We start from the raw sequence: 12690 nt of genomic DNA, 5'->3' as shown, positions 1-12690 counted from the left end.
TTTGTTTGCCTGATTTAACACAAAGAGAAAAGACGAAGCATCAGATGATATTTTGATCTTGAGATACGGAGCCCCCTCCACCTCCTCGCTCACCTGGGGATAACTCACTTCTTCAAGTCTCCTGAGCGGATAACTGAGCTCTGACTTGTGGAGAGTTTTGGCGGATCAGCTCTGACTGTACCTTTCTATCCTTTCATATGCCTCTCCCTGTCTCCTCTGTTCTTTATTCTCTCTTCCTCTCTTTGTTTGTGTGCTCTCACAGTCAACAGGACCTAAGGGCCGGTCCCCAGGGGTTAACATGCTCCAGCCTTTCGATTTAACAGGCCTGCCTTCGGATCATTAGAAAACAGAGGAATGAAAGTAAACTGTAAGTTCCTCTAATGAGTGGAGTGAGAGCGACTTTTAATTGCTGTCTACAATGGCCGTATTATTTCATTAAAAGTAATTACCCTGTCAAGCGGTCCGCGTCGCCTTCATTTCGGCACAACAGGGAAGAAATGGGCCTTCCATGTGGTCGACGCTCAATGGGAATGGATGGATCGTTTGACTGAGCCACTAATAGGGGTTAGGAGGAGCTGGCTATTATCTGGCTGGAGTGAGTGGAGTGGGCTCAAGGAGCTGAGGGTTTATGGGTTAGTGAAAAACATATGTCCCCTCCCACTAGGAAGGGTAATGCACTGACCTCATCACACCAAGCTCAAAAAAGAATTTAAAAAATTAGTTATTTAAAACCTGCTCTGTTTCAGCAGGGTGCATTCCCTCCCCTACACACACATATATATATATATATATCTGCTCTTCTTCTATTCCATAGATCCCAGCCACACATCTGCCTCATATGGCTCTCAGCTCCATTGATTCGAATGGGAAGGGTTGGCTCGATCACACACGCAGGCATTTATATCCCAGCGTGATGCCCCTTTCTCGCCTGAGATGACAATGCTTCCCCCGTGCAATGTGCAGATGCTAATTGTTTTAACCGAGCGTAATGGGCTTGTGGCGTCGATTAATTAGTTTCAGAGGAAGTCGTCTTTGTGGATTTCCACATGGCGCTGGGGACTGCTCGCTGCTCACCAGTGATCTCATGCACTTCTATCCCCACCCACCCACTCACACCCTCTCTCTCTCTCACACACACACACACACAGAAACAGCTGCATCAGCAGTACTGATAAACAATAGCTTCAATGGGAGGAGTCTCCAGAGGGAAGACGAGGGAGAAACTGACGTCATCTAAGAGGCTGCAGTCCGATCTATGCATCCACAGACTATAAGAACAACTCAGTATCAATATGGAGATAAAAGCAGAAAAAGAAGCACTCACAGCTTAAACCCAAACCAGTGGTTTTACATGTTTTACCCCATTTATCTCATATACTTCTTTATATTACAGCTGATTGTGTTTTGAGAATTTTTTTCCCCCCACTGTTCCAGGTATCCATTTATTTCTATTTCCATACGGCTACCATTACGTTACTGTTATTAAGGGAAAGCTGCGGAGACTTTCCAAATCATTCTGCACTTGAAACACATTACGGAGAAATAGAAATTGGATTGCACAACTCAAGCAAGCTTCAAAAGTGCAGCATTTACACAGGAAACCAACAGCTGCCTGGAGTAGTAGAAAAAAAAAAAACATCAAAAAATCTCAAACTATGCAGCACGTGTACAAAGAAGTCAACAGAATGTTAAATACTCATGATTTGCAGTTAAGAAGTAAAACTTATAAACACACTGGTGTGGTCCTTTGATACAGTGAAGACTTGCTGCCTTTTTACTAAAAAAAAAAGGACATTTTGATGCACTGTAGCTCCAGTGCCTTAAGCCTCCTAGTGTGGAAGCAACAAACAAGATCAAGGCCACCGTGCCTCCACCTTTGATTAGCTCGAATATCTTTAGGCTCTTCACAAACCTATAATTACGCTGCAGCAGCCCCTGTGTATTCAAACAGTAGCGTGCCAGTGTAGCGCGTGTTCAGACGCAGCAGTCAGTGTGACAGCGGGATGGCGGGGGGTGGGGTGGGGGCAGAGGTCCTGATTGCTCTGGGAAACGCTGTGAGAGCCCTTACATGCACTGAGAGAAGCACTGCCGAAGAACCGAGTCGCATAAACGAGGGCACCCTCAAGTAGCGCAGCATGGGCGCTGGCTCGCTCGCTTTGAGTGTTTTCATTCCCCCCACACTCACTAACTCTCAGAGATCACAGTTTCTAATTACTGATTAAGGTCCGCTGTGGTCGTCCTAATGAGCCCTTCATTCAGCGCCTCGTTAAAGGCTCACAGGTTTCTCCACACCCGTAACCCTGTGGCGTGCAGGGTGAATCTCAGACCCTCCCTTCTTGTTTTAGGGTGCTCGCTCTGAAGCCGGCGTCTACTGATGTTGAAACCTTTGCGGCCGTCACCAGAGAGGGTTTCTCCATGCTGTGTGGGAGCAGATGGAGCTCCTGGCGAGGCTTAGCCTTCTCTAGTGGGCCGTGCAGCACCTCCACTCTCCTCCTCCTCCTCCTCTGTCTTCCCGCCTGCATGTCTGTGGGTTTCACTCATGCGTAACAGTAATGGCGTATTGAGCCGGTGGCGCTCCAGAAGCCATTAGAGCTAGAGGGATGAAGCTTTGCACACGCTGATCACACAAAGGCCCATTGTGGAGGCCATGTCAGAGGGTGGAGCAGACCAGCTATCTCCTTGCCAAGCACTACCCAAGACAATCAATCCCACAATCCTCTACTATGCCAACCACCAAGACGCGAGGAGGGGAGGGGGGCATGTAGCAGGAAGGAGTGGGCAACACGTGGGTGAGGAGGGTGATTGAGGGGGACTGGGTGGGCTGCGATCAATTTTGTATCGTATATCTGCATGCGGCGGCCAGGCACACAAAGCCTCCGAGCTAATTACTGAGGCGATTTGGATTCCACACGACCTGCACCAGAGCTGGGAACAATAAAGCCAACAATCAGAGAGAGAGAAAGAGAGAGAGAGAGAGAGAGAGAGAGAGAGAGCAGCCATGTTGTCTGCAATTTATAAAGCCACAGCCAGGGCTGTAATTAATATCATCAGCTGGATGTTGTCTTCATAACGACGAGAATTAACGCCTCTGGGTTCTAATGGTCCAATTAGCGCATAACATTTAAAGTACATTTTTGGCCATCGTCTCCATTCAGATCCATTATCGTTATTGAATTTGGGATGTTTGGTTCAATTCTTATTGAGGCTTTTGTGAGACACAAGGGTGAGCTGTTGAACTATTCATTGCTCCATTAATTGGGCAAGAGACAGAGAGAGAAAGAGAAAATTTGCTGAGGACCTTTGCTGATATGTAATAAGTCTGCAGCTGACTGCTCTGTGTGTGTAACCTCTAACAGGTAATCAGGAAAAATTATTTCTTCAATCCCACAATCTAATGTTCTAAAAGCTACTTAAGATGTTTTTTCATGTTGAAAACAACACAATCCTGTGAGAAAACTGAGATATATGCGAACCTTTACTGACCAAGACAGAAGAAATTAAAGATAATACAGCTGCTTTTTCCCCCTATTGTTAATAACAACATCGTCCTCACCAAGTTTAAGGTAAATACTGAGATTTGGGGACACGGCAACACAGTTAAACAGAAGTAATGACAGGGCAGAAGACAAAGATAACAGTAAATGGTAAAATCATTACTGTACTTGCTTCCATCTCTCAGCTAACTTCAGCCTGGTGTCTGGCCTGCAGTGCAGCAGTGAGTTTTTTCTCACACATCAGCACCTGTTTGTGACTGATTGGGCTGTTTTTCCTCCACTTTTCCTGACTTGTAAAAACTCAGAAGGCACTTGTTTTTCTCCTGACAGTGTAGCTACCAGATGACGGTTCAAGCACCGGCCACATTCTTGAAAAAAACTTGGCCTTGGTTGTGTGATTTAGCCCCACTGCTCATTTGTCATGAGGCTTAATAAGCCAAAAAAGATATATAAATAAAGTGGGATCATTTCTTTTGGCGTCTTTGCGTCAGAGGAGGTGGAGCACCTCCACTACCATTGTTTCAGTTGCGCTAAATTTTAGTTTAATAAACTGGTTCAGATCATCTCTAGATAATGTATAATGTGTTTTCTGTTATGCTGTTGCTGCATTCTCAGATCACAGCATTTAAACTTGGCGACTACAGAGTTAAGATACAGGAACCTACAAGAATAAATAATAAACTGCTATTTTTTCTCTCAGGTACTCACCCCAAACATTTGCCTTAGGTCAGGGTCCCGGAAGCGGAAGGGAATGTTGGAGACATGTAACCTTTTGGGCTGCTGCTTCTCTGAAGAGTCTGAGTGCTGGAGCTGGAGCTGCTGAGAGCCCTCTGTTTGCGTCACATCATCTGTCTGCCAGAGGGAAACAAACAGAGAAGAGACACAAGCTGCTCATTAGCTGCTACAGTATACTGTACCTCCCGGTCCTGAAGTACGGGGAGGAGGAGGAGGAGGAGGACGGGGGAGAGGAGGAGGGGGGAGAGGAATAGGAGGGTGGCGGGGGTGCAGGGTGGGGTTGGGAGGCCTGGCTGACTAACTTACTCAGCGTCTGCCATTTTTCAATCCTGCGAGAAAGCCAAAGCGATAAACAGCCGATGACTTATAGTGTCAAACCTGAGGTTGTGCATTACAAATCCACTTATTAATCTCTTGCACTTAGCTCTTGAGCAACAGGGAAGATTGAAGGCGCTGACAAAAAGGCGTGGATATAGATCCCACAGAGCCCTGACATGTCTAGACTAAAGACACATTATTGGTGACGTTTGCACACAGGCATCAGAGTGCGAGGCCCAAAGCCCTCAGCGTTGTTGTTTCCATCATTATGAGAATGCTACGCTGACATTTCTATATAAATGACGTGTCTGATGTCAATGACAAATTCACTTGTTTCTCTCTGTGACACCCGTGATGGATTTCACAGAGGGTGCTGGTGGCTTGTCTGTTTAGATGGACCTTGTTTTTGAGGCAGTTTCTTTTTCTGATGTATTTTCTGTGGACAAAACCTCATTGGTCGACAGATGTAGTTTATCCTCTCTTTTGTGCTCCGCTGTGGGACAAGTCTGTCCACACAGGTCCTCACATTTGGAGAAAATAGGTCATTTGCAAGTGTCTTTCAAAATGCTTCACGTAGGAGTTTTCTGACCTGTCATCTCTGTGGTTGGTTAAATTAATGGATGGATCTAGGTCCAGGAGACAATTAGCCTAGCTTAGCATAAAGAGTGGAGGGAAAGAGCTAGCACAGGTTTGTCCAAAAACTTCTAATTAACTTCTAATTAACACATATTTTGCTTGTTTAATTCATACACAAACACAGATGTAAAAATGACACTTTGCAGTTTTGACTCTAGTTATGAGCTGGAGTGACAGTGAGGTTGCCAGGTTTGAGAATTACTAATAAAAGACTAAAATCTTACTGTATCTGACAACCTACGCTAAAGCTGGACACACAGGCAGATGAATAAACTGTTGTTTGTCAGGACATACCAGCATCTAAAAGCCACAAATTGACATTTTTACATTTTTCTTTATGTACAAATAAAAGAGAGGAGATACACCGTGCTGCTTGGTGAGCTTTATAAACGATAGAGACGAACACTGGCTGTGTGCAGGAGACCGGAGGTGAGCTGCAGAGAAGTCAAAGTCAGACACAGAACCATTTGCCTTACAAATCCATAACCGCATCACACTGCTTCCGTCTTTGTCTCTGAGAGAGGACAGTAATTGCTGTCATGACCACAAGAGGTCACTCATCAGGAAAACACAAAGTTTGTTTGGAGCGTTTGAACAAAACAGCCGATGCTGTGTTTTTTGCTGTGGGGTGGGGGCGGTCTCTGTTCTGCAATAGCCAGCAATTGATCAAACACGAACAAAAATGAATCCTGATTTAGTGGCGGTGACTCTGGAAGGGGACTAAATAAAGAAACACAGAGAGGAGGGGAGAATGAGAAGCGAGAGAGTGGAAGTGGCAGATATTGAGCACAAAAGCTGTTTGAATGTGATATGTAAACTGCAAGGTCTCCTGGGAAGTGCTCTCTGAGCATGGCAAGCACACTATACACTGGCTGGGAAGTCACATACACAGACACAATCTTGTACTGAGATACAGACGTGAAAAGGGAGTAGGTTGTTTCCAGAGTACAAACGGTTCAAATGACACACACACACACACACACACACACACACTGATAACCCTCACCCTGCTCTGAGGCTGTCAGATGGCTGCAGGCCTCTCTTAGTGATACATTTCCCACCATTTAGGAAATGGGGTAAGGATTTATTCATTATAATTCATCATCACAGTATTATCATTATCATCATGATCGTAATGATGATCGCCTTTATTATTCTCATTATCATAATCACAATCTCCACTGTAATGGCCGTCATTTATTTGGTTTTTATGGCCCATTCCGAGACGGTGACATACATTGTTAACAGTGACAGTTGTTTGATTCAAGGTCCCACTTTGTCTCCCCTGCAGCCATCCAGGTAGGGCAGGTTGGCGGTGGATTCCTAAGTCCTGTCTGGGCTCGACGGTGTCCAGACCAGAGGTTAACAAGTGGCGAAGGACACGGGAGCCGGGAAATGCAGCGAGCTGGCCGGCCCGGCTGGTAAGGAGTGGATTTGTGACAGAGAGAGACGGGCGGAGGGGTCTTAACTCTGCCGTGTCCTCGCGCGCTGGAGGTTAATAGCCTGAGTAGCCATGTTGGGCCCTGGGGGTGACACATTGCAGACAGATGCTGGAACCGTGGAGGGTGACAAGGTACCAGGGCCCCGCGGGTCAATCTGTTTCATCGGTCACACATGACACTATCGACCTTTAGCGTATGTTGCCAGACTACTGAGCACCGCTGTCCTCCAGCTCTGTCTGTCTGGCTTTTTATCACGGCAGGCGCAGTTGCGTGTTTGCAAACATCCAGATTAACTTTCACTCTGCGCTCAGACAGGCCGGCAGCATGCTGACATCGGGGGCAAATACACATACGGAGAACACAAATACTGAATTGCTGACTCCCGAGCACCCCAGACTGCATCCTACTAACTCAATAACTTGGAGTGTCACTGAGATCCGGGATGCCTGCCTCTGCGCGCCGCTCCCGAGGCTCCAACCTGCCTGCCTGGTTGTGAGATCGTGATGTTGCAGCGGAAAATAATTACCTCCGTATTACCATAGGAGGCCACCTTCAGTGGCACTTTACTGTCCCGACAGCTGCTGTCACAGGGAGGAGGAGGAGGTGGGATGCAAAACACGCCGTCACCGCCACAGCCAGCAAACCAGAGAGTGAGAGAGCTGTCAACTCCAGCAACTCTCCGGCTTCCTGTTCAGTCATTTCTCTAAAAGACTCCCTTGCTGTTATTTGCAAATCGCCTGCAAAGTGCTCTGCTCAGCACTTTCCCCCTCCTCGCAGAGTGGCATTACAAGAGCATAATTGAAACTATCTGATTGGAATGCTGCCAAGCAGGTAGATTACATCCGATTAAATGAGGAAAGGGGGGGGGGGATACTGAGTCTTCGCTCACAAGAATTATAATGCCTGAGCTTTAATTCATTATTTTCCTCTCCCGGTCCTTCACTGTTTGTTTTCTTTTTCTAAAGAAGCTGCAAATATATCCCCTCCATCACCTGAGAGAGCAGGGGGTGTGAAGGGAGGGAGTGTGGAGTAGAGAGGCCGCCCCCACCTACTCCCCCTGGTTCATATAAAGTAGTGAGAGGTAGAGGTATAGGAGTTATTTTAGGCGTTCAGGAGACAGTAAAAGTCCTGTTCATTTTCTGCATAGACAGAGTTTAGTGATGGGCAGCTGGAGCACTTCTAACGCTCGGACAGAGTGAAACTCTGCTACTTAAATCATCATTACACAAGATGAGCAACTCTATTAGAAAATATCTAAAAAAAAGTCAGATACAAGACTGGATCTATAAAACCTAAAGGAGAGAAGTCAGCTTTAACTTCTAAGGTGCATTTCAGTAAGAAGCATCTTCATTTTCAGATTCTGGCTTATTGTTTAAATGAATTCAGAAACTATAGTTCAGTTTGGTTCAGCTGCAACTGTGGAAACTAAATAAATGAAGCTGTGGGATCTTTAAATGATAAGTCTGCTGATATTCTGTAGTGTTTTTTTTTTCAGCAAAATCCACAAAAGAACCAAACCAATAATGAATGTTTCCTGCTAACAAGTATTGTGTCTGTTCCTTCATTACCACAAACACAAACACTGTAGTTTATTTTGATTCAGTCCCACATTCACCATCCCGCTGCCCCAAATACACACTAAAGCACCAAATGTGGATTAATCCGCAGCTAAAAATAGTCCCCAACAAAGGCTTTATTTCCTCCTGTTTGTTTGTTTGTCCAACTTTTTTTTTTTTTTTAAGGAAATTACCGAGCTGTTTCCCTTTTCAAAAATAAAGCTATGTATTTATGAGCTGTTTTTAAGTATTTATGTCTTCAGCAGGAACAAATGGGCTGAGAGCTGAGAGGCAGGGACGTCACAAAGGTTTGACAGATGGATGAACGCGTTGTTATTTGAGGGACTATCCATGGGATTTGTTGACAATAAGAAAAAGACAGAATACCAACCGCCTCATCCTTTCAATTATCCAGGAGAGGGTATCTATAATATCGTTGAAATGGGAACTTACAGTGGGGGGGGGGAATCTGCGGCTCCTCCCACTCACAGACATCCCCTTTTTAAAGGTGGCCTACATGCTGCCATCAGCACCGCCTCTGAAAGCTACACCCCGGTGGAGTCTCAATCCCTTAAACACAGTTCACGAGCGATGAGAGAGTGCGTGTGTGTGTGTGTACGTAATGAATGTTTGCATGTGCTCGCCCATGTTTTCAGCATGCCCTTGTGTGTTGGTGTATGTGTGTGTGTGTGTCTATGTTATCACAGTCCCCCAGAATACCCTTTGGAAAGTCTTCATGCCGCTGACACGGGCTGTGAAAAATCTGGAATTGAGTGCTGCCCTAACGCCACTGCCTTAATTTGTTATCTGAAAAGAGAATGATTACTCATGAAATTCAACCAAACCTCAGACTATTTGAACTGAGCCAGATAACGAGCTCAGTTTTTTTTCTCCAGCAGAGCTTCCTGGCAGCCCTCTGCTACCCTCATCTCTAAGGATTTGGAGAAAAGTTGGGGGCTGCCTCTCTTCCTCAAGTCGCCTGCTTTCAAGTCAGCTTGTTTGAACATGGCACAGAGCGAGGTCCCAGAGGTCTGGCTCTGGACAACGCCACCTTCCCAGTATAGAAGGGGGGACTGGTAGACACAGACAGAAACAGAGAGGAGAAGTGAAGAGAGTCCCCGTGCCTCATTAAAACATACACTCTCTCCGTTCTCTGCAGGGAATTCACACAGAATCCATACGTTTCACTGAATTTTCACTCTCTCTTGACTCTTTTTAAGTCTTTAAGTCGAGAAGATGTGCAGAGTAAAGCATCGTCGTGGGGTAGAGGAGCTGAGCACAGCAGAGTCGAGCCAAGGGAGGAGGGTGAGGAGGGTGAGGGGGGAGAGTCGCAGCGAGTAGCTGATCTGCTCCCTCAATCTGTGTTTCTGCAGGGTGCCCTAATCAAAGGCACCCGGGCCCGTCTGTGGCACCCAGAGCAAACAGGCTGGGTCTGCCATTAAAGCTGGGGAACACAGCGGTGGGCGACACTACACCAGCGGCCCCCGAGGATTAGACTCTCTGTTTACACCCCACTAATCTCATCTCTCTGTCCTCCCTGAGAAAAGATGGGTGGAAGTGGGGGAGAGTGTGGATGCAGAGAATGAAGATGGAGGAAAAAGCGGGGGACAGCGCAAGAGAGGAAGAGCATGAAGGAAAGCAAGGCGAGCTCTCATCTCTCCATGGCCACCATCTCTGGGCTTTCTTCACAGCGGGTGAACAGATGAAATGAAATCAAATGCGAAATGGAGAGAGAGAGGGGAGACGGTGAGAGATAGAGAGTGTAGGAGTGGTGTACAGTGTCGGAGGGGGGAGGGGGAGGAGGAGGAGGAGGAGGAGGAGGCTGAACCTCCTGCCAAGTCTCTGTTCACTTTAAACTCACTTGTGTGTCAGCCATTACTGTAAGTGCGGCGCATAACCACGGAGCAGTTGGAGAGCGTCACACAAATCTTCAAATCAAACATTGCTACATTACGGACCGATGATAATACGCTATGCAATTCTATTGCTGTGCTTGTGCCGTATAAGCACTTTTTCTGCCGCCAAATGTTCGTAGCTGTACGGTAATTGTGAGGCTGGGAAAATGGAGTTATTAACAGTGTTCTTTATGAGTGACCCAGATCCCTCTCAGGAGGGCTGTGGCCTCGTCGTGACCTCTCCCAGCAGGTATTTTCATGCTAAAGGAGAAAGGAAGGTCTGAAGGTTCTTATTTTTTCCATCTCTCTCAGCATTATCTGCCTTTCTAGACGCGTCTCTAAAGTTTGGAGCTAAGTCGTCCTCCCTTTTATCTACATCTGCCTCGTGTGAAGGTAAATCCCAGGTCAAGGCATTACATATAAGAGTATCAGTGCACAAGAATGAGATGTATAATATATAATTTAGAATTTCAATCACTCCCAAGCTGTGTATCTCAACATGCAGCATTGCCAGAGGTTTGTTTTCCACTTGGACTGCCAATACTTTAAACATATGCACTCTTATGCTGAGGTGAAAAGGAGTGAAAAAGGGAGTATAATCAGGTCCTGGCACAGTTCTGCAGAGGATAATATCTTATGTTTAAATGAAGGTCTTAAACATTTGGATGCACTTAACTGATTTGACTAAACAGCAGCTGCTTTTGGCTCGTTGAAAAGTGAATCTCTCTTTTGCTGTTACCAAAAAGATCGGGGGTAAGGGGGAGGGTGTGTGTGTGTGTGTGTGTGTGTCCTCCTTTCAGAGGACCTGAATCATTCATGTCTACAGCATGTCAAATCTCCTTCACACAAATAAATAAAACAGCTCAGGTTTACATGAGGCTTTTTTTTTTTTGGCCCCAAATGGCTCTTCAGAAACGCTCTTTCATTTCATCAGCACATCTTGAATCAAATCCACCTCCACCGTCAAGGACCAAGCTTTGCCATGACATCAAAGTCTCCTGCTTTTCACTAATGTGCAGTACAGTGACTCTCGCTCTGTTTGGCTCTCACTCTCAGCCCTCACTTTTTATTGAGGAAGGTCATTTTGTGTTTGTGATGCAGAAAACATCCAAATTGCCAAGTGGAAAAAAGAAAAGTGAAAAAAATAACTTGGAAAGTGGGTAGTATGTGTATCTAGGGCTGTGGCTTAGATGTACTCCATCACAACTCGACTGGTATAACTGCAACATTTTCTCATGCAGCGCTGGGTAAACAGAATAAATCTACAAGATGTCAGTTCATAAAGACAATTAAAAACTAAAATATATATCATACAAGTACAGAGGGGCCATATCTGCATATTAAGTCAGAATATTTTCTAAGGTTTTTTGCAGTAATCTCTACACATATCTTGTCTAAATTTAAAACAGGAGGTGGGCAGACTTGTTCCAGCACAAAGCTGCAGACTTTTGGAACGAGAAACTTTCCTCAATGAAACAAAGGGAGTCAGGGAGGGGGAACAAGCAACTAATAATAACATTCAAAAATGTCAACAATCACAATTTGGCAATTTTACATGACGTTAAAAATAGCAGTGTACTTTTTTCTAGACATCTGATACAATATTATGTAAAAAAAAAAAAGGTAAAAAGAGATATTAATGTATTTTTACTTGCTGACAGTCTGTTGAGAACAGTGTTTGCAGGTGATGAAGGACACTGACCGGTGCGGTCGTGGTGGCGGTGATGGCGGGCGTGCTGTTGTCAGTGCCGGCCGGCTCGCTGTGCGTCTGTGTGGGCGTGTAGAGGGTCATGGCGTGCTCAGGAACCCGGCTCTGCCCGGTGTAGTCCTGTGTCGGGAGCGGGTGCGGTGCCGCAAACTCTGCGGGGATGCCATTCTGTGGGGGAGGTGGGTACTGGGCTGGGGTGTACGGCTGGGCCATCGCTTCTGGGGGGTTGGTGGCCTCTTGGTTACCCTGAGAAAAACACACACACACACACACAGGGAGAAGTGTTAGAACTACAGTTGAGATTAAAGTTAAAGAACATTGTTTGAGTTGTACAACCAGCATTAAAGACAAGTGTGAGTTCCCCGGTGCAATGAGGAAGGCAGCTGGGGAGTTGTCCTGCAGACCAACTAAGTCAGGGGGAAACAGCCATCATATCACATCTCCGCTCAGATTAGGGAGTTCCTTGATCATTGCTAATGAACACAGTTTATGTTGTAGAGCATGGTGCGCCGTTGGAGGGGCAAGAGTCAGGGGGAATCTCAATTGCACTTGTGGCAAAGCACAAGAGGAAAGATCAATTAATTGATAAAATTTTGATTAGGGCTTTTGATTTCACTGACAGGTCTGTTAAACCGGCAGCTGCTCCCTCTCCCAGCTCCACTTCCCCACTTTTAACACCAACCTCTGTCTCGCTTTATGAGCCTTTTTCCCGCTCACTCTCCCTGCCTTTGTTTCTGTCCCAGAGCATCATATGAAACACAGGTGGAGTTTCAGTAACAGCACTTTTCTGTTGCTTTTTTAAATATCGTAAGTACACAAAGATTTATTTTTAAAAAGCCACACAAGAAAATATCATTTTTAAAACCTGAAAAATTCTCACTGAAATCAGGAAATGGTCTGAATGTT

General features: G+C 45.7%; 1 protein-coding gene across 4 annotated transcripts in view; it reads right to left on the bottom strand.

Moving 5' to 3' along the window:
• The window catches only part of LOC108874404 (RNA binding protein fox-1 homolog 3), a 344196-nt gene that overhangs the window by 23273 nt on the left and 308233 nt on the right, over nt 1-12690 (bottom strand). For 2 of the 4 annotated variants that reach the window (XM_051074169.1, XM_018662880.1), the window contains 2 exons: nt 11728-12030; nt 4203-4346 (listed from right to left, as the gene is read on the bottom strand). In XM_051074169.1, coding sequence (XP_050930126.1) covers nt 4203-4346; nt 11728-12030 — 447 coding nt within the window. The remainder of the gene's footprint in view (nt 1-4202; nt 4347-11727; nt 12031-12690) is intronic. The other 2 variants (XM_051074170.1, XM_051074171.1) reach the window with 1 other exon arrangement.

This window comes from Lates calcarifer, linkage group LG11, assembly GCF_001640805.2.
Source record: "Lates calcarifer isolate ASB-BC8 linkage group LG11, TLL_Latcal_v3, whole genome shotgun sequence".
Classification (NCBI taxonomy): domain Eukaryota; kingdom Metazoa; phylum Chordata; class Actinopteri; family Centropomidae; genus Lates; species Lates calcarifer.
The sequence above is the reverse complement of the archived record's forward strand: the minus strand, read 5'-3'. Positions and strand labels throughout refer to the sequence as shown.